Here is a 27767-nt window from a genome sequence, read left to right on the forward strand (position 1 = left end):
GCGGACGGGGGGGGGGGGGGGGGCGGGGACGCTCCGGGGGCCGCGCCGGCAGCAGCCGTCCCCGTCGCCGCGGCGGGCGGAAGAGGAAGTGGCGCCGCGCCGGCAGCCGGCGGCAGAGAAAGGCTGCGCGGCGGGTGCGAGGAGCCCCGGCCCGGCCCAGGCCCTTCCCCGAGCGGGCGGCGGTGGCTGAGGACGATGAGGGCCGCCGGGCTGCTCTGGGCCGCGCTGTGGGCGCTGCTGCTGCCGCCGGTAAGGGGCCGCAGGCGGCGCTGGGGCCCGGCCGTCGGGCGGGCCTGGGCCGCGGGTCGGCGGGTGGCGGTGGGGCCGGCCGGGCCGCCCGTCGCTGCCCCGTCTCTGCGGGCCGAGGGGCTTCCTCTCGCCGCCTGGCTGCTGGAGCCGTCCTCTGGAGGGCCCCGGCCGCCGCGGGCACAGTCCACGGAGCTCCCGCCTCCTGCGCCCCCGCCTCAGGCGCCTCCGGGGTGGCCGGGCCCCCCGCCAGGCCCCTGGGCTCCCCGGGCTGGGGGCGCGGGCCGGGCTGCGGGCGAGCGGTGGGTTTGGGTGACGAGCCCCGGTGCCGTGTGTGGAGCCGTTCGGGTTGGAGCGCCGAGGGGCAGGGGGGCTGGGGCGTGTGCGCGGCCGGGCCTCGGCCCGAGCCGTTCGGGCTGCGCTGCGGGAGCCCTTCCCGGGCTCGGCCCGCACACGGTGTTCGTCGCCATGGGAACGGGGGAGATTGCTCTCCGCCTCATGGAACAGCCAAATGGGGAAGCTGGAAACCTCTGTAATCTGTTTAGGCAGTATGAAGGACGCATCTGCATGAAATGCCGATCTACTAAGCTGCATTCTTGTTGGCTGGTAGCTTGTTTTTAATGTAACTTTTACCTTGTGTTGGTAAGGCAGGATACAGAGCACTTCGCTGCGGAGGGAGCCACCGCTGGATTAGCTCAGCAGCAGGTGCATAGCGCGGTTTGTTAGTGCCTTGAGAATGCCTTCGGGTGAAGTAGCTTGTGTCTCTCTGCGAAGGGCTCCCTCCATGCCTGCGAATCCCACGTACCTGTCCTTGGAGTTGCCTTGGGCTTTCCTGAGGAGTGGCTTTGCTCCTTAGCCCCGTGGTTTATTGCTGCTGACAAGGGGCTTCTCCTGCCCTCCTGGAAGACTCCATGCCCTGTGTCCTGCCTCCTCCTTTGCTCTACAAATGCAGTTGTAGCGGTGGTGACCAGGTCATTCAGCCTCGAGAACAGCATCCTGAGACTAACGACATGGGGACTCAGCGCTTGGGAAGGCAGTAGGTGTTCAGCTGGGGACCGGTGCTGGTCTCTGAGCATGGGCACCGGTTCCCTGGGGTTGCAGTGCCCAGAGGGAGTGAGGGAGGGGTGGTTTGTGTGTGATGGGGCCACTGGCTGAACTATGAAATTATGCTTGTTCTGTTTATAGCTAGTTTTTTCCTACCTTTTTTACATTTCTGTGAAATTTATGTAGTTACTTGCTACGTACAAAATACCTTCTCCTTGTGCTTTTAAGTTTCTTGTATGTCTTACCTAGGTGCGAACTGTGATGGATATTGTAAACGTAGGCTTGGTTTGGTCTCTGTGTCCACTGGTTCATATAACTTGGAGTATTCTGCGTGGTGGAGTTACCTGTGCACTCCAAAGCTCAACAGCCAGCCTAAGCTCATATCCTGGCAGTGACAGGGACCTGTTGGGAAGAAGGAGGGTTAAGAGAGAGCGTGAGATATCTTCCTCTCTCTCAAAGTTAAGAAATTATACAATAAAAGTTTAAAGGTGGTAGAGGAAGGAACCACCTGTCAGAAATAGGAAGAAACTTGTTTAAAGGTGGGGGGCCACTGGGAATTGTCTGAACCTGAAGTGAAAGGTGATTGTGCTCCTTTAGCTAAGGACAGCTGTCACGCCTCTACCCCATGTGGGAACAATTTTATGCTGGAGCAAGTGAGCCTATGGAAGCAAGATAATCTTCTCGGGAGCAGTTTTGTGGACACACTCTTACTCTTATACTTAAGTACCAAGACTGAATATGTGCTCAGTGAGAAATTTTTAATTTGCACATATACTGAGAGTAGGATTTGGTTTGTGCTGTTCGGTGGCACAGCTGACTGCAAGGCCATGTACCCACACTAGTAGCCCTTTTCTGTTGTGAGAGAAGGATAGTGAAGCAATTAGGAAAATAAAAGTTCAGCAGCATGCAACAGGATTTCAGTGGGGGTGTTCCAAACAAGGTGTAGCATGTAGCGCTTCGCTTCGTTTTTGACTTCTAAATGCTGTTTTTAGAGCTCAGCAATGAATATGTGAGTGTAAGTGTTGTCCTCTGGTCTTCCCTCCCCTGACCTTGTGAGCAAGAATTGTGTTCCCTGATGCATCCCCAGAGAAGGGAAGCTTGCCAAAAAAACCTTGAGTATCAAATAAGCAAGCAATTACTTCTAGGTAGACTTATGGTTGTGTAACATTAACACTTGATTTTCTGGAACCCAGAAAACACTTATTCTACTTTGTGAAGCAGAAAGAGCTTTTAATGGATGGAAACATCTGGGCTTTGCACCTGCTGGAAGTCTTTATTGCTTTTAATTTGCCATTAGTTTGTGCTTTTAGGTGAGTGCACTTAAGAGGGAAGCTTGGTCATTTTTGTGCTGATCATAAATCATGGATCAACTTATATTAGCTGACAGCTAAAGAACTGTTATATGTTAAACAGTTAATGTGCTCAGGCCCTTTGACACAGTTCTCCTAGCAGATGTTCGTGTGCTATGGCCAATATAATGGATTCCTCTGAAGAAGGTTTTTTGCTATTCAAACCAGGCAAACATAAACCTCTGGAACAATATCATTGCATGTTTTTCTTTTCTCTCTAGTTCTCGCTGCAGAATACTGATAATGCTAGCCTGAGGAGAAATGCCTCTGTAGCACTGTTAATGATTAGCACTGTGTATCTGACAAATATTTGGGCTTCCCTCCACCTTACCCATGCCTACTTCTAGCTTAGTATCTCAGTGTTCTTTCAGACAAGCCTGGAATTTTACAACAGGATTTAATTATTTTTTTTTAAAATCTGTTGATACTTCTTGATACCGAGGTCAATTTCTCTCTCAAGAAAAACAATTTAAATGAGATCATGTCCCAGTTTTCTTAAGATGACACTTCTTTGAGGTACAAATTATGCTTGTTTTCATTACTTTGGTGCTGTAGCTGCATCTAATCCTTTTATGATTTATCCACTTAGATACCTTAATGCTTGGGGAGAAGTATATATCCATAAAATTACTGGAAGTTTTAAAATTCATGTGTATTAGTAAATAACAGAAGTCATATTACATGAGGGACTCTGAGAGTAATCTTAATAGACCAAAGTATTTCCTCAACTACGCAAGTTCTTTAAGTGGCACACTAGTTGATCTTATTGTGTTTACAGTTATTTGATAAAAAAAAAATATTCTAGGAATTGCCACATAATACCATAATTAGTAGGAGAAGTCCTAGAATCTGTGAGGAGGGAAGGACTTTAATCTACTTTTCCATGTACTGTTTTAGTTGCTTTTTAATTTTAGACTTTTTGGAAAGTACAGGACACAGAATATGCAATCATTTGCTTGGGTTTCTTGATCGTATTTTACTTGGTGACATGAACTGTACATGTAACAAATACATTATATTTGAAGTGAGGATAAGCAGCATTATACAGTGGCTAGGTTCTTGCTAGTTTTCCATCTTGCTCTCAAGTTACCCATCTCTCACGGTATCGGTCATTATATAAAATAATTATTTGAATATTCTTTTTCTCTGAACAGCTCTTTCTCTTTCTAAAAACTTTTTAGAGGAATGTCTATATACTGATGTTCTGAATTAAAGTTCAGAATACCCTGGTTTATTGCAGGTAACTGCAGATGAGGGGATCCTGCACGCTTCTGGAAGTGGCATACCTCCCGTAACAAAGGATTATTGCATAATTTACAATTCTAGTTGGGTATCTCTTCCAAAGAGCCTGGACAATGCTGTAAGTAGTTTATAACCGTACTTTCTAAGAAGATGAGAATGCAATTATGAATTTGGGTCAACTATAACTGGTCTTCAAACTTTTGAGTTAAATAGGTGCTATGTTGAATATTTACCTTTTTGGGTCATGTTGTTCTCCATCTCCCCCCAAAAAACTACAGTGAAATTTTCTGTGTTTTAAAAATCCAGCTTCTAAAGCTTACAAAGGTGATACTCGCTGTGTGCTTAGAACCGATTTTAAATACGTTTACATATTCATCTGATGTAATTTTTTTTTTCTTCCGGTGTCATCAGTATGTCTAGGTTTCAGATTTATGAGTAAAGCTTCTGTTCATTTGTTTACAAAAATATTGTAAATTTTTGAAACAGTTTTCTTATATTGGTTCATCAGTTTGATCTTCTGTGTAATTGTCTTGAAAACATGTGGTGAAATAGGAGATTACCTGGCATGTAGCATCATGCTGTATGTTCTGAGTGTGTTTCATTGAGCCAAACTGGGGTGTGAGGCAGAAACATTTTTTTAGGTGCTCTTCCTATAAACAGGAAATACTTCGTGTTTTGAAGAGATCAAGCCACTCTTCTCTCCCTTTTCTACTGTGGTTCATTAACATGTTAACTCAGTGTTAGAACAGTAAAAATCACTTGTCTGCCCCAAACAACTTTGCTGTGCTACTTTGGCCACTGGGATGCCTTGACTGGCTAAGGAAAGCTGACAGTAATTTTAAAATGACTGTCAATATGAAATTGAACTTTGAAGTAAGGATAGAAATAGTTTTTTCTAATTCTCGTGTAGTAAGTAATATGTTACCAGGCTTCAGAACTCTGGTTATGGTGTATCTGTCAGTGCTTTTTTTGGTTTGTGAAGCCTGGGAATATCACAGAGAGTACACTGGATTCCCCAGAACTACAAGCAGTGATTTTCCTATATAACAAGTTTCCTATGTTTAAATTACAGCAACAACTGCTGTGAAATTGCATTTAGAAGCAGCCATATATTTCAGCTATATGCTGCTCTAAATGCCCCTCAGTATTGCAGGCTGCAGAAACTGCTGCTCTGATTTTATGTTCCTGAATTACTGATTCCTTTCTGTTATACCTCTTTCATGGCAAATTTCAAGTTGGGAGGCATAGTTCTGTAGCCTTCTAGATTAGTTTGCAATATCAAATTTCCTACTTCCATCACGTATCTTTTCTCCCTCTTCTCTCTGCAGACTTTCAGAACTCTGGAAAACCTGACTTCTACGGTACTCTGCAGTTCTTCTGAAGTTCCTTCTGGCTTAATGAAGGACAAAGCAGTTGTAGTGATGAGAGGAAACTGCACTTTCTTGGAGAAAGCAAGAATTGCACAAAGATTGGGTGCTAAAATGCTGTTGATTGCCAGTAAGCCTAGGCTGGTAAGTCACAACCTGAAGTTTTCTTCTGTAGTGAAATAGCGTCTTACCTGTTTGGTCCGATGCAGTGTTGTGCAGGGTTAGCTGAGAGAAACCCCAAAAGCAGAGGATGCTGGTGATGGGTGGGATTCCAGCACGAGTGATTAACCTTCCCCACAGAGCACTGTGCTGGCACGACTGCTGTTCCTGAGACTGAGAGGGTCATTCTGAGTTAGCTGTGTGCAGTGCTGTGCTATGGCATCTAGAAGTATCTACAGCTGAATTATATTTTTAGTCATGTTTTTGTCTTTATCATTCCCTAAAAGTAGTGTACTCTGAACTCCCTGTAACCCTAGGTGACCTTGTTGTAGGCATGTGTGACAAAAATAAGATAGGAAAATGTAATCTAAAACTGGAAATAAAAGAAAAAAGGCTTTTTGAGAGATCCTTGCATATACTTCTGTTGCTTTTTGGTTCTCAATTGCAGCTGTAACATGTATGTAAAAATGTTTGCAGTTTGTGAATTTGTGTGATTATCCAGGAAAGTTACTCTTGTTTTAAAAATGTAGAGAATAAAACCAGAGTTTTGAGTATCCTTTGTAGCACTATAAAAACATGAGAATTTTATGAATCCAGATGTGTTGGTAGTATTGTCTGTTTTGATGTAATTACATCTGTCTTAACCTTTTGCACAAGGTGATGATTGAGCTCCCCCCCCCCCCCCCCCAGTACATTGAAATCTAAAGGACAATCCCCTTTTAGGGATCTAACCTGCATTACAAATAGGCTTAACATACTTAGCACTGACACTTTCCCTTTTAGTCTCCTCTTTCAGATAACAAGACTGATTTTGAAGATGTGACTCTTCCGGTTGCTCTTATAAGATACAGTGACATAGTAGATATGCAGCTGGTAAGTAATATAACTTCAGCGTGTTATGGTTTGTATAAACTTAGGTTTTTGAACAAATAAAATCATTTCAGGTCAGCTATGGATGTCTGCCTGATTTGAATGTACTTAGATACTGCTTCCAGTTTCACAGAAGAGGATAGATATTAAGTCATGGAAGTACTAGTCTTCCTAGTTTAGGTTAATTTGAGAGAATGATTAATTAAACTCTAAGAATGGGAAACACAATACCTGACTGGAGGGGTGGTAATCTTAGGAGTCTTCTTGCTAAACAAGATAAGCAGCCTTCCAGTAGACTTGTATACGACTGAAGGTGCCTGACACACATCAAGAGCTATAGCCCGAGAGGGCTGTTCCTTTAGCACAGTAGCTAGGATAGCTGAGCTTGTGCCTACTGGCATGATATCTTTCAGGCAAGCTGTACCTTGTCAGGTTGGATCTTGAGGAAGATGTGAGGGTGGTTGTAATTTTTGCCAGATGATGAGCTCGCTCCTTATATAGCATGACGACATCTGTTACAGAGCAGTTAGGCAGTATAGTTTGAGTTGCAGCTGCCGAGTTCATGGTGAGATGCCAAGTGTGTGTCATTAAAATGCTGTGATTGTGGTATCTCCTGTGCTTGATAAGCAGGGGGTTTTGTGTTTGGGGTATTTGGAGTTTGTTTTCTTTGACCTGTAATATCAGGATACAGACTCTTGCAGAGGGTTTTAAGGAAAACAGTATCTTTTCTTCCGTGTGGCTTTTTCTGTTGTTTTTTTGTTCAGTTTTGTTTTTTATCTGATGTTAAATAGCTTTGCTAGGCAGGAGTTGCGCTGCACACTTTTCTGTGAATAGCAGAGGCTAGCGCTAACCTGCGTAGTTTTAGCTTCTTGGATTGAACTTACAAGCTCACTTCACCATTTCTGCTCTTAATCTTCAGAGCTGCCATGGGAGGTTGTCTTAGGTAAGTATGCAAACTGAAACCATGCCTAGATATATAGGACTTTGGTTGTTTACTGTTCTCGTTAAAGACTGGTTTTTGCCAAGCATTGACATGACTGAAGGTTTATGATGACAGTTCTCAGTTTCCATAGTTTTGATGAATACTGTGTTTTGGGTTGGGTTGTCCTCTGTCTTCAGATTTGTTCCTTCAAGACAGACAAGTGTTTTTCGCGTAGTTGAGTGGTTTTAAGATATACCCCACTAATATGGAAGGGAGCTAGGGCAAGGTTAGACCCCTGATTTGTTCTGAATCTTCTCTGTACCACTTCATTGCCTAGTGCTGCTTGGGGTGGTGTTGTGTAGCACCACTTCTGTATAGCTGTAGTAATTCACCAAAGTAACTTTGCTAGTAGATTAGCGTGCTGGATGATGTCTCATAATGCTGTTGAGCCAAAGAATTAGTTTTTATCTTATAATGAGGCTGCCCTCATAAAAGTAGTGAGGAACACAGCCTAGAGTACAAGTGGTCCTTTCCTAGGTCTGATGTAATTTTTGCCAAAGCTTCTGTCATGTCACTGGCAGCTGTTGTTTTGATTGGTGCGTGCTGCTTATAAGCTGGCAGCCATTTTACTCTTCCTACTACAGTTGTGTTTCTGTTTTAACTCTTCAAGGCTTCTAAACTACCCCTCCTGTTTAGGAGAGAGGGACAGCACCAGTCTGGGGGTAGCTAGTTTGTATGGACATTCCTTCTTCTTAGACGACTTCATCTCTACTAGCCTTCACCATTCGTGTCAGGTGTGTTATAAGTCTTGATAGCAATACCAAGAGTATTATGAATCTTCTAGTAGGCGGACAGCTCTCCTGGGGAGTTATCTGATGCAGTGTGTTTGATTCTAGTGCTCCCTGTGGTGGAAGTTGAGACTTTGCAAGTTTTTAGTGAAGTGCAGAACGACAGGAACAAAAGGAAACAATCACTCTAGATTCTGATGTGAATTATACTTTATAAGATTTATGAAACTTAAAGGAAAAACTGGATTAAGTTATGTTGGAATTGAAGACTAAAAAAAATGTATAAGCCTTTAGATTTCTTGGGGTTTTGGTGCTTTTTTTTTGGTGTCTGGGTTTTTGTTTGTTTGGGGTTTTGTGGTTTGGTGTTTTTGGGTTTTTTTTACATAAATGATGCTGTAATTTGAGTAGAGGTTTTTTTGCCTTTATCTCATGTTATGTTCCACTTTGTACAACTGCAATGTTTCACTAGAATTTAATTTTCTGGTTTTCTGAACTTCTGTAACTTCAGGCAGAAGAATGATTTTTAGTTCTTCAGGCTGCAGTAGGGTTAATATCTGTAATTAGGTAATTCAGATGCTAAAATGAATCAGCTTTCTTCACATATGGCCAGTGTATTCCACTACACTACTTGGCTTTCCCTTCAGTCTCTCCGCTGCCAGTTTGAGCTTCCTGTAGCCAGACCTGCCTGGCATGTTCGTCTCCTCTCCTGCTTTTATTGTATGTGCAGGCTGTTAACAAATCTGTTGTTCTGCTGCATCTCTGAAGTGTATATCTGCTCAGTACCGATCAGTAATCACTGCAGGATTGCTTCACGTGCTTTGACTGACTTGGATTACAACAGCAAACCTTTCTTCCCTGCCACCTTCCATTTCCTGTCAAATCATATTCCTTGTTTCTTAAATCCCACCTTTCAGTCAGATGGCAGCATTTTTTTTTTTTTGCTTTCAAGATTTTTGTCCGATTTGGTATCAGTTATGTCACCATGTTCCCTCCCATCTTCTTCAGTGTCCTTCAGCGGATTTTTTTTACCATGGTCTTGAATTTTTTCAGTGGAGTGAATTTGCTTTTTTTTCCCCCTTTGAATCCATCTCCAATCATGTTCATGTAAAGCTGTGAGTAAATAACTTTTTGACAGTTTTCACTGTGTCCTGTCTGAAGCATCGTGCCTGTATCCGAGCTGCATGTTTTGTGGTTTCACAAGCTAGAGGTAGACCTCTGCTGGTGTCACAGTGGACCTGTGAGTTTGTGTTGCAAATTGATTGACTCGGATATGCTTTCCTGCAGAGCAGACATCTCTGATAGAACTTGATGTATTTGGGGGATGAGAAGCATTTGGGCTAGAGGCACAGCTGCTCAGAAGTGTTGAAAGAATGCAAAGTAGTACCATTTTGCCTTGTGGAAACCAACGGATACTACAGCAGTAGTGATAGGGTTGTTTTCAAACCTGACCATCTTGAAAGATAGTATGGAAGGCATTGCTTTATTACAATGACCAAGGCAAATACATGGGTTGTCTTGTACAGTAGGTTGAAAACTTGCTGTCAGCATTGTGTAGGTTAAGAGCAGGAAATTGTGATATATCGCTTATTTTCCAATAAGATGCATAATTTCTTTGTTGTCCTTTATGAACCACCTTGCATGTTATATTTCAGACGCTGGGAAATGAAGTTAATGTGACTCTGTATTCACCACCTTTGCCAGAGTTTGATTGCAGTATGGTTGTCATCTTCCTGATTGCTGTGTTTACAGTGGCACTAGGAGGCTACTGGAGCGGAGTAGCAGAACTGTAAGTTTTTTTTAAACAGAACTGCTTAAAATATGTAGACTATAAACTTTGTGAAAACTGTTGATATGATTGGTGAGAAATTATATTCTTTTAGGTTGGTAGTTAAAAAATTAGAAGACCTAGGTGCAATTAGCTGCTTTGCCATGAAATGCTTGAGCACTGCAGCCTGTGAAAAATCACTGTAGGTCTTTGAGGAACCTTGAGTAGTTGATTGTAAAAAGTCCCTGAGCGCTAATGCTGCTCTTGGGAGGAGGAATGAGTTAACATGTTGACAGATTACCAAATACCCTATAACTAGCACCATAATACTCCAATATCCATGATGAAAGTAGGTATTTTAATGACACCTTTAAAATCCAGTGATCCAAGAGGTACGTTTGTAGTTGAATGTAGTGTCTGCATTGACAGGGATGTGTGCAACTGCTTCATCCCAGCTGGCTGTGCAGCACCCTCTGGGATGTCTCTGCACCGCACTTCTGTCACTAGGGGTACTGGGGAAGGCTGTTGGATTGTGTCTGGGTGGCTCCAGATAGTTAAAGTCCAACCAGGCTTATCTGCTTCAGCTTTCTGTGTTACCTGGTGGAGCAACAGAGCGGGGGCAATAGCAGCTCTAGGACTAGGAGAGGTCAAGGAGGCAGCAGCAGTCCCTGGGCAGGGAAGGGGAGGGAGTAGAAGTGTAGAATGTGGCAAATGCAGGAAAAAGAGTAGTAGGGCTTTCTGCTCCATGCTTGAGGGATGTGCAGCTTTTAGTGAGGTGAGGCACGCTCGATGCACAGACCTGGTTTTAGTCTGGGGTTAAACTGGGTATAGCTGGCCTTTGAGAGCATGGTGTTACTCTGCAGTGTTTCTTGGATGTCTGCGGATGCTAAATGGACCACTGTGCATAGCTACCTAGGGCTTCCTGTTCTCAGCAGTGTTCTGGTGCTTTTCTCCCCAGAACAACAGGTAGTGGATTGTATGTGATAACAACAGCTTCATCTTTCCCACTAGTTATGCAAATCTAGTGATTTTTAAAGAGATTAAGCAGGGGGGAGGGGAGTGGCAGCCTGTGTGTCCTTTTTGTCTTTTTTTTTTTTTTAAGTTTGCTTTGATTATGCTTCTGTTTCACCCTGCAGTGCTATAGGGTGTGACTGCACTAAATGCTAAAATAAAATGTGGTGCTGTCTCCCATATTGAAAAATACCTAGATTTAATTATATTAAACTTGTTAAAGTGCACTTTCATAAATCGAGAATGAGCTGCTTTTTTTTTGAAGCTGCTTATTCAAAGCATGTCCTCTGAGAAGGTGATTCATCCAACAAAGTGCCTTATTCCTGTGGGTTTTTCCCTTTTGAAGGTAGCTGTTTCAGTGCTGAATTCAGCATTTTGTAGGTAGGTTCTGGGATTTGTCAGGAACATGCTATCTGATGGGCAAGTTGCACTAGCGTCTGTAACTAAAGAGTAGAAGGTCTATGGGCTCAAAGAACAGACAACAATTTAAGTCTCCTTATTTTGCATAGTGAGGTATAAATATGGAGTATGTATGCACAGAAATCTTACTCCCAGCAAAAATCCCCAGTTACACCCTCCCTCTTTCATTTACTCTGTAATTATGAGGTGTAAGGGTAAAAGAACTAGTACTTAGCTAGCTTCATTCTACTAACATGAATGGGGTTTGCAGACATGTAGTGTTGGTAGTTGAGGTTTTAAAACTGTGTAATACCTGTGATTTTGATTTATCACAGGTATATTTATCGGTTGACTATCTTTAGTCCAAGGAATCCTATAGTCAGAGATGATGTGCTAATAGAGTCAACTATTAGATGTGCAACCTGAAAAGGGGTTTAAGAGTTCTGATATCGGACTAGTTTTCCTCACATGGAGCAGTGTTTTGGTTGAGGTCACTCCTTAAAGTTGGCAGTCACCACACGATTGGAAAGGAAGGCAGTTAAGAATCTTTTCCTTGTGAGCTATGCTAGGTTAGAAGTGCGTATCTCCATTAAAAAATGGAGAGAAACTCAAACAATAAGCATACAATCTTTCTGTACTTGAAAGTCTTTTTAATGGTAATGAAGGATTAGACTAAAATGCTGTCAGTCTAAATGCTTTATGACCAGCAATTTGGGTCAGTAAAATGTTTTTGTAATCTGTCGTCTGAGTTTAATGTGTGTGTTGTTTTCTTAAAACAGTGAGAATTTGAAAGCAATAGCAAGTCCTGGGGAGAGAGAAACAAGACGGAAGAAGGAAGAAAATGTTACTTTCACCCCTGTAACAGTTATCTTGTTTGTTGTCATCTGTTGTGTCATGCTGGTCTTACTTTATTTCTTCTACAAATGGTTAGGTAAGAAACAATGGATGATCTCATTTCACTTTTCCTGCATGATCTTATTGGGTGTCTAAGTCTGAAAAGCTAGACTTCTAAATGAAAACCAATGTAATATTTTAAATTGTTCCCTCTGTGTATGAGTTGAGCTGAAAAGATTTAGTTGCTATTTAAAAAAAGAGAAGCTTTCTTCTGCTCTCTTACAAAGGCTGCCTTGACAGTCCTTATTCTGAATGAAGTGATGTCAAGGAGAGATGACTAGCAACTAATAAAAAAAAAAAGTAACGCTGTATGTTGATGTTCTTGGGAGGGTGGCGCTGATAACTTAGTGTTTTAGAGTGAAAGCTTTTGTTCAGTATTGTGATGTTGACATTGAGTTAGTGGTTGCAGCACCCTAATTAAAGCACCAGGCAAATTGGCATTACCATAATGGAATAAACTCAAGCATTCTAGCAATAAGCAAAGTTCTTGAATTATACAATTCCGCTAGAATATAATTTCCGAACTGTTTGTTAATTTTTACTTCCCCCTGCCCTTCAATTCATGCAACCAGAAAAGGTACACTGTTTTAAATTATGCTTTTTAGTACAATTTAACTTTCATTCTGAAGCTTCCTAAATTCACTCTTTCCTAGAGATTTGTTACCAGTTAAGCTCTTTTTTTCTGCAAAAGAGGCCTCTACCATCCTGACTTCTGTTTTTTGTTTAGCTTTTGTTATCTTGCTATGGGTAATGCTACCTTTACTACACTTGCCCCACTATAAGACTGATGAAGCTTTTAATGCAATCTAAAGGTTCAGGTTAAAAATGTTTCCTGTTTGCTCTGAGATGTTTCAGGTGAGATTTAGGAAGAAGTAAAGAAAGAGGCCTCTATTGAGAAACGGAGAGGAGTAACAAATTGGGGGGAGGAAGAAATGTGAATAGTTCAAAGGAAATATGTAATAGCCTTGTGCTGAGAACCCTTAGTTCTGTGCACTTTGGAGCAGACATGTATGAAATTTAGAGGTAAAGAAGCTGTTACCGTGGTATGACATGCTGTCGCAGGAGAAAGAATCTGTACTGAATTAAACCCAAGCAACCAAAACCCACCCACTTCAGTATGTCACTACTGTGTGTGTGAATGCAAGTCCTAGTACTGATACTTGGGAGTTAAGATTGATGCTGTAACTGAAGTACTAGGGAGGGAATGTTTCCAGCATAAAGCCAGTTGAAAAGCTGTGGTCTGTGATGGAGTTCTCTGTACCTCTTTTTGCAATTATTCAGACATTGTTAATACTCCATTGTTGCCTCAAAAATTGAGATTACTGAAAAAGCTGATTTCTTGCTGACTTCAGAAGAATCTGTGGTGCAAAACTTCTTGTTTTGCCTGTTGGGGGCTTAACAGCTCATAATGGTACACGATCCTGGTTACAACTATAAAATCCACCTTCATTGCCTGTTTTTTTCAGTAGTCTCCTTATAGACTTTCACAATTGCTTATATATATTGCTTATTCCTTATAGACTTTCCACAATTGCTCTCTAGCCAGACCTTCACTACCAAAACCAAAAGGAACCCCAAGTAGCAAACAACGGGTCTTGTTGTTTGTCCACATCTCAGGGTGCTTACCATAAGTTAGAATACACAATATGTAAGTTAGAAAATGGAATACAGAGTTTTTTCTTAACCAGGTGGTTCCTAGCTATATAGACATTTTTAGAAGGCATGGGATCTTTAGTATCTCAAAATGCCACCTAAAGCATTAATTAGGTCTTGGGGACGGTGAAACTTTTATGCATAAGCAGACAAAGTGATTCAAGTTAGAATTTGAAGTGAGGGATATTAACAGAAATTGAGGAAGCTGGTAGTTGTAAAATAGCACTTTGGTTTTAGCCATAACCAAGTAACAGTATGTGAAAGCTGTAACAGATGACCTATTTCTTCTTAAAGAAACGTGAGGAAAAATAATAAAAAAAAATTTTAAATTCAAAAATTTCAAAGCTCAAGTCTTTGCTTGATGAGAACTTGTCATGGCAGAGATGCTCAGAATTCAGCACTTTGTGTAATCAGCTGACTAGGGTCTCCCATGACTGGTATCAAGTCGTGCTATAACTGTTAACAGTTTGTATCCAATGTACATTGTTGTGTTTGATCCTGTTCACTATTTTGTTGCATTTTGTCACTGATTCCCATCTTTCATTCTTTTTATTTAGTGTATGTTATAATATCAGTCTTCTGCTTGGCATCTGCAATGAGTCTATACAACTGTCTTGCAGCGTTAATAGCAGAAATACCATTTGGGCAGTGCAGGTATTGTACACCTTTCAATTAGTATAAATGTAAAGTTTCTTCTGGGTATCTTCTGGTTGCTTGCTACTCAAGGTAGTGTGAAAATATGACAGTTTGACAAATTGTTTCCTGTATAGTTTAGTGCGTGGGATTGTTAAAAGAGAAAATTACAAGCTCCTTTAATTATATATTAAAGGTGTATGTAGCATAATCAACAGTTAAAATAGCATTGTGGGAGATTTGTTGTATTACCTTTATTTGAAAGCATTGCTATAATCAAGCTTGAAAGGCTCTGCTTGGCTGTCTGAGCTTGGTTTTATGAAAACTCTGATTGATTGTAGGGTGTGCTCGTTTTGTTCATCAAGGAGTTCTGGAAGGGTGCATCCTGCACATTTGGTTCTGTTTTGAGCTAGTACCATGCTATAGGCAATAGAGGTTCTTTTTCCTCATGTTAATCTGTACTGTACCTGTGACAGACCAAGTTTTAACTTTTTCTTGCGAAGGCAACATATTGCTTGTGCCCTCTGAAGTTAGTGGTTACAGTCCTAACTCAGGTAGTGTGTTATCAGTGTACAGATAGCTGCTTCTTACTACTCCAAATTAAATATCCTGCAGGTATTGGTGAGTATGGGAATGTCCCTGTTTTCCTCCCCTGTGTTTTCCCTTTAAAAAACCCAAATTATTAATGCCACAGATGGTTCTTTTCCCCCAAACAGCAATGCTTGTAAGCCTACGATTGTGTTTGCATGTTACTTAGTACAGGACGTTAGTGCCAGGTGATCCAGTAGCCCATCAGGTAGAAAAGACAGCAGGTTTTGCAGAAGGTGCAGGACAGCATTACTTCTGTCAGATAACATCAGTTCAAGAATTGTCCCAGAAAATTGAGTAGGCAGTGGAAACAGATTGGCTCACAATTTTGCAATACATAGTTACTCCATTTTTACTCTTGTTTTATGTGTCCTAAAATTGATTATTTTTTTCCCCCACTCTCCCCCTTTTCTGGAATTAAGATGCAGCTGTCCCTCAGTGATGTAGTTCTGTTGGCACATTAATCCATTTCTGTCATATAACAAAATAAATTCATTTGCTTGCTGCCTTCCCTGGATGTGTTGGCTAAAATGAGGACTGTCCATCAAAGCCCAGCTTGGCTTACTCTCTGTAGGCATGTTTCTAAGGCAGCCCGCAGAAGGACTGGTACTGCAGCTGCAAGAATAATGCCACCTGGGTATGCATGGAACAAACAGGCAAAGAAGCTCTCAGGATGAGAACATCTTGTCAGCTTAAGGACAGTACAGGCATGTGTTTTGACCGTCACAGGTTCTCTTTTTTTTTTTTTTTTTTTTTTTTAAATTTTAATTCCTTTCTTTTAGGATTGCATGTTGCAACAAAAACATTGAAGTGAGGCTTATTTTTCTTGCTGTATTCTGCATAGCAGCAGCTGTCGTCTGGGCAGTGTTTCGAAATGAAGATAGGTAAGTGATGCATTCTGACTTAAAAGAGTAATATAAATAATTGTTGTTAATGAACTTCCCATTGTATAACTAATTCAGGAGCATAGCATCCTTCTAAACGCCAGTGCCAATTTAAAAAAAAGTCATGAAAGTATTTATGAAGCTTAACAAACATGGGATAATAGAGAACAAAGCTATACAAATGAACTGTGTAGTAATTTGAAGGTACAAAAAAATACGAAGATGTGGAAGACCTAGATTGATCGCTAATGATTGTTATAAAAAAAAAAATACTGCAAAAATAGCATAGGGATTATAGGACCTGTGCTTCCTCTGGTCCGGTGGAAGCACAGGACCACAAATATAGTGCAATCCTAAGTAGCATCTTGAGCCAGATATTAAGTAGGGCTTCCAATCAAGTGAGCAGTCATACAAGTGAGCACCAAGGCCCTGTTATGGCCTCTGTTCAACTCATTTTCTCTATGGTACACTGATGAGTAACGGTGCTGTGGTTTAACCCCAGCCAGCGACTGAGCACCACAGCCGCTCGCTCACTCCCCCCTGCTCAGCTGGGGGGAGAAGTGGAAAGGTGAACCTGAGAAAACTCACGGCTTGAGGTAAAGGCAGAGTAATAGGTAAAGCAGAAGCTGCACACACAAGCAAAGCGAAACAAGGAATTCGTTCACCTCTTCCCACGGGCGGGCGGGTGTTCAGCCATCCACGGGAAAGCCCGGCTCCATCACATGCAACAGTGATTTGAGAAGATAAAACGCCGTCACTCCAAACGTCCCCTGCTTCCTTCTCCTTCCCTCGGCTTTATGTGCTGAGCATGACGTCATGCAGGCTGGCATGTCCCTTGGCTCAGCTGGGGTCAGCTGTCCCGGCTGTGTCCCCTCCCAGCTTCTTGTGCCCCCCAGGCCGCTCGCTGGGGCGGGTGCGAGAGGCGGAGGAGGCTTTGACTCTGTGCAAGCACTGCTCAGCAGGAGCTAAACCGTCTCTGCACTATCGACGCTGTTTCCAGCACAAATCCAAAACATCGCCCCATGCTAGCAACTATGGAGACAGCTAGCTCTATCCCAGCCAAAACCAGCACAGTTACCTATTTATGATCAGACTAGTGTAAACTGACTGTCCTGATACTAGTATTTTTGTGGGTTTGGTTGCAGTACTGCCTAAAAACTAATTTTTTGCTTTCCAGTCTGTTTTGCCATCTTGCTATTTCCAGCAAAATCTAAAATCATTACACTTAGATCCCGGCAGTAACTTGAACAATGTGTAAAAATGTATTCTTATTTTTAGGTGGGCTTGGATTTTGCAAGATATTTTGGGAGTTGCTTTCTGCTTAAACTTTATTAAAACACTGAAAATGCCCAACTTTAAGGTACTGTAAGTTACTTACCTTAAGAAAGTATTCTAATGCCATGAATCTGTAAGTTCAGTGTCAGGAAGTAGGTTTTCAACACTCAAGATTATATATATTAAATAAGAAATCTTTACAGTTTTTAATAAGTTTTAAAATAAATGAATCTTGTTCTAAATGTTATGCTAGAATAAAAACATGGTGGCGGGTGGGGGTGGGGTGAGGATGAGTTTCTTGGTTTTTTTATTTTTTTTTATACCAGAATCTCGCTATACAATCCTTGAAAACCTATGGTAATACTTTCTTCTTTTTTTGCCAGTCCTGTGTGATACTTCTAGGCCTTCTCCTTCTATATGATGTGTTTTTTGTTTTCATAACACCATTTATTACAAAGGTATGTCTGTGAATTTTAAAATAAAACAAAGAATATTGTCTGGTCATTGTGGGGGAGTATTTTTGTCTAAGGGATCAGTGTTTTCAGTATTTTCAATGCAGAAATGCTGGCTGACCTTTTCCCCGTTTAAGACAGCCGTGGCCTAAATTTTCATCGTGTATGGGTTGTAGAGCATAATGCTTGTGTAGGTGCCATAAGTTTTCTTAACTAAGTTTTCAGTAATCACGTGGCCAAAAGTAAGCAGTACCCAACTGTGTGACAGGATGATGATGAGAAATTACTGTCCTCCAGTTTTCTTCCTTCCTTTGCTTTTAACATACGTATTTTGGAACGTGCTCTACTACTTTCTGCAGTGCTCATTTGCAATATAGTATGAACTGTATGCAAGTGTACCTTCTTTTAATTAGAAGCACAAAGCTAATGGCAGAAAAAGCTGATGCTGTTCTGTCTAAACATCCAGCTACATCTAGTGGATTTGTTGCTTTTTTTGGTTTATTTTTTTTAAACAGTTATTCTAGGCTGGACTACGTGCATTTAATGCAAAACAGTGTTGTATAATAATGTACAATACTAGTGCGTTCACTTCAACATTCGGGTATTTTCCAATCCTGAATTGTACAGTGAGGTTCAAGCAGTTTTTGTGAATGTCGTATGAATGTTTTAGTATATTAACCCACTAACTTTTGAAAAATAACCTTAATTTCAGAATGGGGCAAGTATAATGGTTGAAGTTGCAGCTGGTCCTTTTGGAAACAGTGAAAAGGTATGAACAGTTGTTATAATATGTGCAACATAAAAATACACTGTGTAGCTAATTCATAGCGTGCTTTTTGGCATAACTTTCTCACAAAATATAGCCAGCTTCTGCTATTTTCTTTTAAGTATTAAATACCTTTTGACTTGGGTTTGATCCTAGAATGATGGAAACTTGGTGGAAGTCCCTGCTGAACGCTCAGCTCCCCATGAGAAAGTAAGGATTGTATTTCAGATACTGGATTTTTAAATGATTCCCTCTGAAAAGACTATTCTTTTGGGGAAATCCTAACTGTCCAAATTTCTCTTCAGGGCCTGGATATCATTGATCAATACTCTATAGTTAGGTTAATAATCCAGACTTTTTATTCCCATTATATGGTTAAATGTTGTTTTAACTTTTTGTTTTGGTGTGTGCATATTTATAAATCTGAAATTCCATCTTACCTTAAGCTTTATCTACTTGCTATGTTGGCTTCTGGTTTTTACTTTAGGTTCTACCTATTTTGAAGTTCTTCATAACAATAAACAAATTACATTTAAACTGTTTATTAATTTAAGCAAATGAACAAAAAAAACCCAAAAAAACCAAAACACCAGGATGATTTAGATTAGATTTATGTGGGCTTTTGAAATACTGTTTTACAGTTACCTGTGGTTATTAGAGTGCCTAGACTTGAATACTCTGCATCGACACTGTGTGACATGCCATTTTCATTGTTGGGTTTTGGAGACATTATTGTCCCAGGTGAGCAAATGTTTTTGGCAATTGTAACTTACAATTAAATATTTTGGGCTTGATTCATGACTGACTTATATTAGAGTTTATTCTACAAAGTAATTACTAAATAAAATGCAGCAGTTTGCCTTGATGTATCAATGCAGGGTACAACAAAAGCCACAATGTAAGAAGGTTTAGTATGTTACAGAACACTTAAATAGTGAAGGGTTTTTGTTTTTCTGTTGCACTGTATTGTGTAAATGCAAATCCCAGAGAGAAATCCAGTTGTCAGTATTAATTAAATCTCACTGAAATCTCACAGAAAGCAAGGATCCTGTGACTTCATGGTATTTTTGTATCCTAGACTACCTAATTAGAGGTGAGGTAACGGAAAATATATTATCAAATTTTTCTATCTTTCCCAGAAGAGCTGAATTTTGCCGTAGTTGGAGTCTTGAGCAAATTACTTAAGTCAGGCACAAAGCACCATCTTGTGAACAGCGTGCAGGCAAAATTGCTGATTAAGCGCTAACATAAAAATCCTATTGAAGAAAAGTATTAAAACTAGGTTATTGCTTTTCTGTATCAGAAAATTCAAAATAGCATGATGTAATTAACTTGCTTTAAAAACCAAAACCTTTTAATACCAAGCTCATTTGGCTTATATTTCCCTTAGGGTTTTCATTTTTAAGACTTACTGTAGGATTTCTTAAACTGCTTCTTGGCTTTCCAGAGATAAATGGGAAGGAGATAACATACAGTAATGGGAATTCTTATTATAAATTCTTTTTATTCTGCTTTGATTTGGAGGATTGGAGAGGGAAAAAAATCATGGGTAAACATTTCATTAGTCCTTTTTTAATAAATTTTTTTTTCCTTACAGGGCTTCTGGTTGCCTATTGTCGAAGATTTGATGTTCAAACAAGTTCATCTTCTGTATACTTCATTTCCTGCACAATAGGTAAATCACAGTACTTCAGCATCGTTAATCTTCATGGTAGCTGTTTTTCAATGGCAGGGCTAGATGGTTTTCTTCAGGTAGAGGTTTGGTGTTGTCAAGAATCTCTTTATCATCTTTTTAATGTGCCTGCCCTTACTTAAGGCGAGTATTCTTTATGGTAGTCAGTTGCTTTGAGAAAGCTTGCAAATACAGAGCAACGTATTGTCCTTCTCTTCTTCAATCATATTAACAAGATACTACTTTAAAAAAATAGTAATTCTGGCTTACTGAATGAGTGATGCTAATTTAAAAATTCACCCATTCCTGATTGATGTATAAATATCTTTTTATAGCTTACGCCATCGGTATGGTGCTGACTTTCATTGTTCTGGCATTAATGAAGATGGGACAACCTGCCCTTCTCTATCTTGTACCATGTACACTCATAACTAGCTCGCTTGTTGCTTGGCGGCGCAAAGAGATGAAGAAATTTTGGAAGGGAAGCAGTTACCAGGTAGGCTGGATGCCTTGAGTATTTTGTTGTTAATTCCTTTGAGTATATGCTTCTCTAAGTACTTGGTAATATATCACCCACAATCCAACTTTTACTAGTCTTTATGTTATCTTCTGGAACTAATAAGGAAAAATAGTTTTTACTCTTAAAAAAAACAACAACCCTTGGTAGTTGACAAAGCTTAAGGTTCAGTACTCATGGGGAAAACTTTTATTTAAAACTTGTTCTATTTTCTTTGAAATGTTTTTTTATGTTTTAACACTTCTCAACTATCATCCTGATGTGGTATGATATGAGTCACTGAACTAAGCGTGCAGATTCCAGTCTGCCCTAGACCAGCATTAAGAAACAGTTCAAAAAAAGTTGGTGATCAGTTAGAATTTCAGAAACGTTCCATGCATCACTGCTGCTCTGCATCGTCAGGATTACATGGAGCACTCGGCAGCGAAGCGGCTGGGTGGTTATATACTGTTTTCTGTCACAGCGCACACTGTGTGCGTTGCCTTGGGTATTCTGCATTTCCCCTTTGGTTATCCCTAGCACTACCCAGGCATCGCAGTCTTTAAAATCTAACCAGTGGTCTGCCTCTGACATGGGCACATTCTCCCTGATCTGACTTGCTGTAGTAACCGAGTGTGCCCTTGTGAGCTGGTGTTTATCAGCAGGCAGACCAGTCTCACTAATACCCTGAATTTTTTTTTTTTTTTGGAGACCTAAAGTCCAATATTGTTTGAATTCAGAAACTATCACCTGCATCTAGGCTGCACTGAGCTCAGCTCAGAGGATGGATAGTCTGTTGCCGGGGGGAGATGGGTGATGTGGAGTTGTTGGTGGAAAGAAGCAGCTCCTGCTGCTTCAGCTTCTGGGTTGCAAGGTTTAGGTGCATCAATGGAAGTGGTAATTCTTGTAAATGTAAAACTGCAGCCATGCAGCTAATACTATGGTATTATCAGCTAAACACTACCTTTTGTTGCTCTAACTAACATCCTACACCTGCTTCAGCTGGAGCTTGGCTATGTATGAAATTACTGAGGGAATCTTCAGCTTTAGCTAGACACCCTGTCTTTTTGTCTACAAAACAACTTCTCCTGTGATAGGTCCAGTGACTACAAATCTTTCTTTGTAGATCAGAATGAATTTGGCTTACCAGGCATTTCTTTATAAATTGGTGATTGTTTGCTATTCTAATTAATTAATTCTAACATAAACAGTGTGACAAATATGAAGACCAGTAACTCTGGGTCGGTTGCGGAGGGGGAAAAAAAGCTTTGCAATTTATTTTCCTCACTTGAGTTCTGAGTAAGATTGGCCTAAGTAAATCTGGCAACTCTCGTTAGTGACAACCATTTCTTGCACTTTTCATAGCAAAACTCATACTTGGAAGAATTATGTTGCCATAGTAGTTATTTCATGTCCTTTCAACTGCTTTCTTGAAGGATTAAAACTGCTCTGAACTTCAGCTTGTTTTGAGGTCAGATGACTTAATTTCTGGCACAATTTAAGATCTTGATTTCCACCACCCTGAGTTAGAGTTGTCTATGATTGAACACCTCTGTGTAACTTTACTAACTCCTGTTTTTCTACAACTTTCTGAAGAACATTTTCTATATTTTTTTTCCAGAGGGTGTTACTCAAGTTGCACTCTCAGAACGCTGCAGTGTTGATCTTTCTCATGTGTTGTCCTCCTCATATAAAGCTGTATTGTGAACTGGCCTTACTAAACTTACAAACACGCAACTCCCCCCCCCAGACAACCCACACAACCCCAGAGCTGAAATCTCCAGCTTTCAGTGCTCATTCTGAGAAGGAAATATATAGAAAGGTGACAGAAAGCTATTTTTTGCTACAGCAGTGGTAACTTGGTACGGAGCAGAGCTGCCCCATTGACAAGGGTGACCAGACTTCTGTAGAGGTTAGCTTTGTTTTCATGGGAAACTTTGCAGACTTCTTAGAGCAAAGCCCCCTAAGAACAGGGGTACAAGAGCATGTGCAGTGTGTGTATCATGTAACTAAACTTCATGAATGCTGCTGTTTGTTTATAGTCCATTAGTTAGCTTTTTTGAGTTTTGGGGTTTTCTGATTTTTGTTGTATATGCTTTTAATAATGGAATGAATTTTATTTAGGTATCGGACTCCCCCAGGACGCCTTTGCTACAAGGTGTGATTATGGCCTTCTTTTAATGCAACTTTATTAATCATCTTATGGTTTCTTTTTTTTCCCTGTGCTTCCTCTTTTCATTCTTTTTTGCATCTATGTTCTTTAATTTTCCGAGTAATCTGATAGAAGATGGTAGAAGTGAAGACAAGCTATAAATCTGGTTTTATGTTTAGGTGTTGGGTGTTTTTCTTTCTTTAAAGGAATGCAGGAAAATTTATATAAAGTACCAAAGGAGCCATGATTCCTAAGCCTGAAGGCAGGCTTTGTATGCCTCTCTACTCTGTAATTTCCCCAATCCCTAGGAGTGTCTTCAAATATTTAGAATTGGTGTTAGTTCAGCTACTGTTTCCTATATGGAACTTAATTTTTCTGTGTCTCTGCATTGACATGAAAACCTGCTTAGTGCTAGACAGTGATTTTGTTGTCCTCTGTTACAATGTTCAGCATTATAATTTGCCTTTACTAATCATGTCTACAGTCCCTCTATCATCTTGTTAGTCGGCAGTATACTTTATCCTGTACTGTCTGCAGTGCTTGCAGTGGGATAGGGAGCAAAGATCCAGACCAGCTTTTGTGGTCTTGCTGCTACACAACTTCTAGACTGCAGCAAGAAGGTTTAACCTTGCTAGGCTATAGTTCATGGCTGCGAACACTGACAGTATTTATTTTAACTGTCTGCTGTCTCAAGCACAGCATGGAGGAAGCAATGCAAGCTTTAAAATTTCAGCTTTGTACAAAATTTAAGCATTTAAATCTTGAATTATATAATCTTGAATTATATTTAGTCAGCAGTCTGGAGTGACACATCTGTTTATAAAGCATAGCTTGTCTGCCCTGTACACTGAAGACAATTTGAGATGGTGAACTCTGACAGTGAACTGAAAAGTACTTTTCTCATTAGCCTCTTTCTTCTAATAAAGAGTACTTTTAACAATGTAAGTCTCATTAGAAAGCCTTAATAATAAAGAAATTAGATACAAAGCCAAGAAGAGGTTAGGAAGTGGGAGGGGTTGAGTGCAAATTAAAATCAGATGGCCAGACTGTATTTTTATAACTTAAAATTCTTCTGTCCTGCTGTGTGCACTCAAGTTCTTGGATAGGATTGTAAAGTCAGTTTTTCAATTTCTACTTTATACATACAGAAAATACTTGACTCCGTAAGATAGCTCTGAGGTCGCATGATTCTTAACTGAGAGTATTGATGTTTCTGCATAATGATGCAGTCTTAAATTCTAGTTATACTGTGTGTAGCTTTTTTGTGGAGTAGTCTTGAGGTGTAGTAAGTTGCTGCACAGAAAAACATTGTAACTATTCACTGAAGCGCAGAGATTTATTGAGGGAGCAACACACCTACTTTCCTACCACGAAATGGGCAGTATTGCTGCTGTGAAGTGTGTAATAAAGGTTTTTTCTAAGTCTTCTGGATTGCTTATAGTCCTCGTGTGTCTGCATGATAAACTAATTTTGATACTTTTTTCCCAGTTATTGATTTAATGAAAAAATATTATTTAGTTTTTATAGCAGGAAAATCTATGAAATCATCAGTAATATAATGAAAAATCTAGTGGACTAATGCAACTTTGAAGTTTCCCAGGTGGCATAGTCTTGCAGCTTTTCAGACTGTCAGTTTTGAAGGGTTTAGCAAGCTTTCTTAATCTCTCTTTGAAATAATAATCAACAGATTTATCATCAGCATATTACACAGCATGCATGTGCTGTTTAGTACTGTAATTTTAAATCACACTTGTAGTTACTTGCAAATTAATTATCGCTAGAAATTGTTAAGAATTATGCGAATGCGACATCAGAGTGAATCTTGCAGGCAAGTGTTGTGCGTAGGTACTATGTACTCTTTTACAGGTAGGAGTATGATATTGCAGCTTCTGGTTTGGCTTGGTGTTTGGTTTATGGAGGGGGTTGGTTGCGTTTTTTGGTTTTTGATAGTTCACAGTGTTAGGAGATGGCTTTAATTAAAATACATTTATGTTTAACCTCTCTTGACACCGCCCACCCCACCCGTTAAAACCTGTCAGGAATTCAGATATGGAAGAAAATCTTCTGAATCTCTTCCACTTTATAAATGTTTGTTAGCTCTCCACAATGTATGATCTAATTGCTTTGGCTTTTTTGAGGCTTGAAACGACACCTTTGTCTGGGATTTTAGCATGGTGCCTTCATCTCACTGCTGTTGTCATCAAGATTCGTGCAGTTTCTGCTGAGTCTTTGAGGATGAAGTTGTCCTGAGAGAACCTACAACAGAAATACTTTTGGAAAAAGCTGCTTAATGCAATCTTACATTTTTAGAAAGGCATCTGTTGTCCCTGACTTCAAGTTGTGGGCTACTCTTCTTCTATATGGTGGAGACATTAAAATGGGGGTGGGGTGACTTGCTTTTTTTTTTTTTTTCCTTTTTGATGTACATTTATGTGCATCAAAAAAACCCAAACACCCTTTTGGTTTTAAAGTGAACTTAAAAGTTTGATATATTAAGCAGAGGCTTTAAATACAGGGGGCATCTCCAACATAAATACACTTTGTTCTACTTACCTTGCTGTAGGATTAAGAGAAGAATCTTTGACTCTGTGCTACAATTCAGCATATCCCATAGTGTTAACTCCTTCCTTCTGGAAGCATCTTGTTGATTTAGGAGGGAAACACTTTACAAAAATGCTTCCCCACACTACCTTCTCTGTTAGCTGTTAGATGATCCTCTCTAGGATGGAGGAAGATAATGGCATTATTTGATGTAATGTGGTACTGCAGGGGTGGGGGTGTTTTTTTGCCAGAAACAAAACTTCAATCCTCATTCAAAATGACAGTTTGACTTCTATAATTGTAGGGAGTGTTTTGCTTTTGGTGACTTTTGATGTGGCTTTTTGGTCACAGTGCAGGGAAAGTTCTAGATATTCTGAAGTGAATGCAACACTGTCATTAGCAGAGGAGCCTGGTATCTGCTACTGGATTGAGCGTGTGCTATTGCTGTAACTCAGTTCTTGGGTGTATTGGCAATGCCTTAATTCTTACTGTCTTAATTCTGACACATGAAGGATGTGAAGGATTGTCCCTAGTTTTAGTCAGATCTATATATTGTGGCCACTGGGCTCTTCTAAGCCTTACCCAAGTCCCAGTGACTTGTTTCTGCCTTCTGAGCTGTCATCTCACCTTCCTGCACAGCATGTTGTTGTGTCTGGACGGGGAAACAGCTTGTTTAAGCAAACCTGCTTTTAATAGGACATGTTTGTATACCTGCAATGAAACAATTCCGTTGGCATAAGAGAAGGTATGGCACAGAGGTGGGTCACAGCTAGAAAAGAAGAGAGAAGTTAATAGAACTGCTCTCTTTGCCCTATAAAGAGAATTATACCACGCTAAAGTGCATATGACAGAACAGTGCCAGAGCCTAGCTTTGTCTTGACAAGGATCCTCCAGCGGGTGCTAGTTAGACAAGAATGCAATCATGTCCTCTGTCGTGTGGAAAGCTGTTGTACACCAAGACAGGGAGCTCTCTTACTGTTAGGCAGGATGTGCTGGTATGGAGGAACAGATGTAAGGTTTTCTACCTTTTGACACTGAAAGCATTGTGCCCTTGTCCTAATAATCCTGCCACGCTAGGCATATGAGCTCCTTGACACATTGTCTTTCAGCATTAGTTTTACTGCTTCTGTACCTTCTGTCTGTGGTTGTCAGCTATGGAAACAGTCCAATCCTTGGGCTCTTGTTAATCACGCTTGAAGTCTGAAGCCTTCAAACTGGTGGGTCTTACTTTGCCATGCTAACAAATGTGCATGTTACCTCTGTAATTTTAGTGCCTTGTCCTGTGGAGGAGACAGGAGCCTTTGTTGCCCTGGTTGCCCTCTAGCAGTACAGCGGTGGGTAGGGAAACAGGCTGCTTTTTAGTCAGGAAAAGTGCAACGTTGTCTTGTGTTATTCAGGTGACCTAATCAGTTACATTAATCGGAAAGTATAATCAGTCTATATAGTAATTTGGTTTAGATTTTCTTCCGTTGCAGACTTTACAATTCAATTTCCTTTATCGTTTTTACAATAAAATGAAAATTTACAAAGAGATGTTGGCAATACAGTTAGTAAAAACTAACTGTACTATAGCTAGCCTTTACAGTCGTGAAAAGAGAAAGCTACTCGAGAAGAGAATTCAAGCTATTGTTTGCTACCTGTAAATGTTAGGTAGGATCCTAGGGCCTGTTTCTGGTTCTACAAACCATGTTTTTGAAAAATTTGCTTAACCCCAGTCAGGTGGTTTGGGTTTTTTTCCTGTATTTAACAATTGAGACACTTTTGACTTACAAGTTTAATTTCTTGTAGAGGACTTGAATCCTTGGTTGGAGGATGCTTTTGTAGTGGGAAGCATTAGCTAAGAGAGCTTTGATTAAGTTGGCTTGAATACTTTTCTGATCTATAGAGGATTTCTTACCTGTATGCTGCTAAAATGCACTCTAACACATGTTTAATTATATTCCTCTTAGCTAACAAATACTTTGGAGCAGTGGGGGAAAAGCAGTATTTCTTTGTAAGAAGCTATTGCTCTTTTTTTTTTTTTCTTCCCTCCATTTAGATGATGGAGCACCTGGATTACACAGGAAATGAAGAAAGCACAGCATCAGCCAGTGAACAGCCTGGAGGACAATAACACGTAGGATCCTGATTTAAAATAGTATTCAATTTTTCTACAAATAAATTACAGTAAATTTGGTGAAACTTTACAATATTTCTCACTCGGTAAAAGGATTTTTTACTCCAGCTCCTATATTTTTATGGAAAATATTGTCAAAACCAGAAAAGTTATCAAAAGAGACTTGCATTTTTACAGCCAAACCATAGCTAGTAAAACTGTGCCTTATTTCGATATAAATAAAAGATATTTTCTATGCAGTTTTCCAAATGTGTTTCTATACAGTATATTTTTATAAAAAACACTTGCCCATATCAATTTGATGCATTAAATGTTTTCTTGATTTTGATTATTCATTTTTTTAAGAAGTACAGTACCCTTTGTAGGATTTCTTTCCAGATTTTGAATGTAAAGATGGATAATAATGTAACTGTACCAACTAAAGAATGAAACTGTAGTTCCATTACTAAAAGTAACTGAATAAACTGTGTGTATGTTAGTCTA

At 40.1% G+C, this 27767-nt stretch overlaps 1 protein-coding gene across 4 annotated transcripts; it reads left to right on the top strand.

The window, feature by feature from the left end:
• Nucleotides 1-75: 75 nt before the first annotated feature.
• On the top strand, nt 76-27767 carry SPPL2A (signal peptide peptidase like 2A). 4 transcript variants are annotated; one of them, XM_055810077.1, is made up of 17 exons: nt 76-249; nt 3880-3999; nt 5210-5392; nt 6191-6280; nt 9640-9773; nt 11942-12093; nt 14267-14363; nt 15713-15814; nt 17093-17174; nt 17473-17547; nt 18254-18310; nt 18464-18517; nt 18949-19048; nt 19905-19982; nt 20315-20475; nt 22600-22633; nt 27207-27767. In XM_055810077.1, exons 1-17 carry the CDS (start codon nt 196-198, stop codon nt 27236-27238), a joined length of 1605 nt encoding a protein of 534 aa, XP_055666052.1. In that variant the 5' UTR covers nt 76-195; the 3' UTR covers nt 27239-27767. The 4 variants fall into 4 exon arrangements, with proteins under 4 accessions (XP_055666052.1, XP_055666046.1, XP_055666066.1 ...); XM_055810071.1 differs by lacking the exon at nt 22600-22633; XM_055810091.1 differs by lacking the exon at nt 18464-18517 and having other exon boundaries at nt 77-249.

The sequence above is a fragment of the Falco peregrinus genome, chromosome 1, assembly GCF_023634155.1.
Source record: "Falco peregrinus isolate bFalPer1 chromosome 1, bFalPer1.pri, whole genome shotgun sequence".
NCBI classification, from domain to species: Eukaryota; Metazoa; Chordata; class Aves; order Falconiformes; family Falconidae; genus Falco; species Falco peregrinus.

Excerpts from the sequence above, each read along its gene's own strand:
- SPPL2A (XM_055810071.1), top strand. The coding sequence starts at position 196 with ATGAGGGCCGCCGGGCTGCTCTGGGCCGCGCTGTGGGCGCTGCTGCTG. Across the intron at positions 250-3,879 it reads GGGCGCTGCTGCTGCCGCCG|GTAACTGCAGATGAGGGGAT; the intron begins GTAAGGGGCCGC and ends GGTTTATTGCAG. Across the intron at positions 17,548-18,253 it reads TAACACCATTTATTACAAAG|AATGGGGCAAGTATAATGGT; the intron begins GTATGTCTGTGA and ends CCTTAATTTCAG.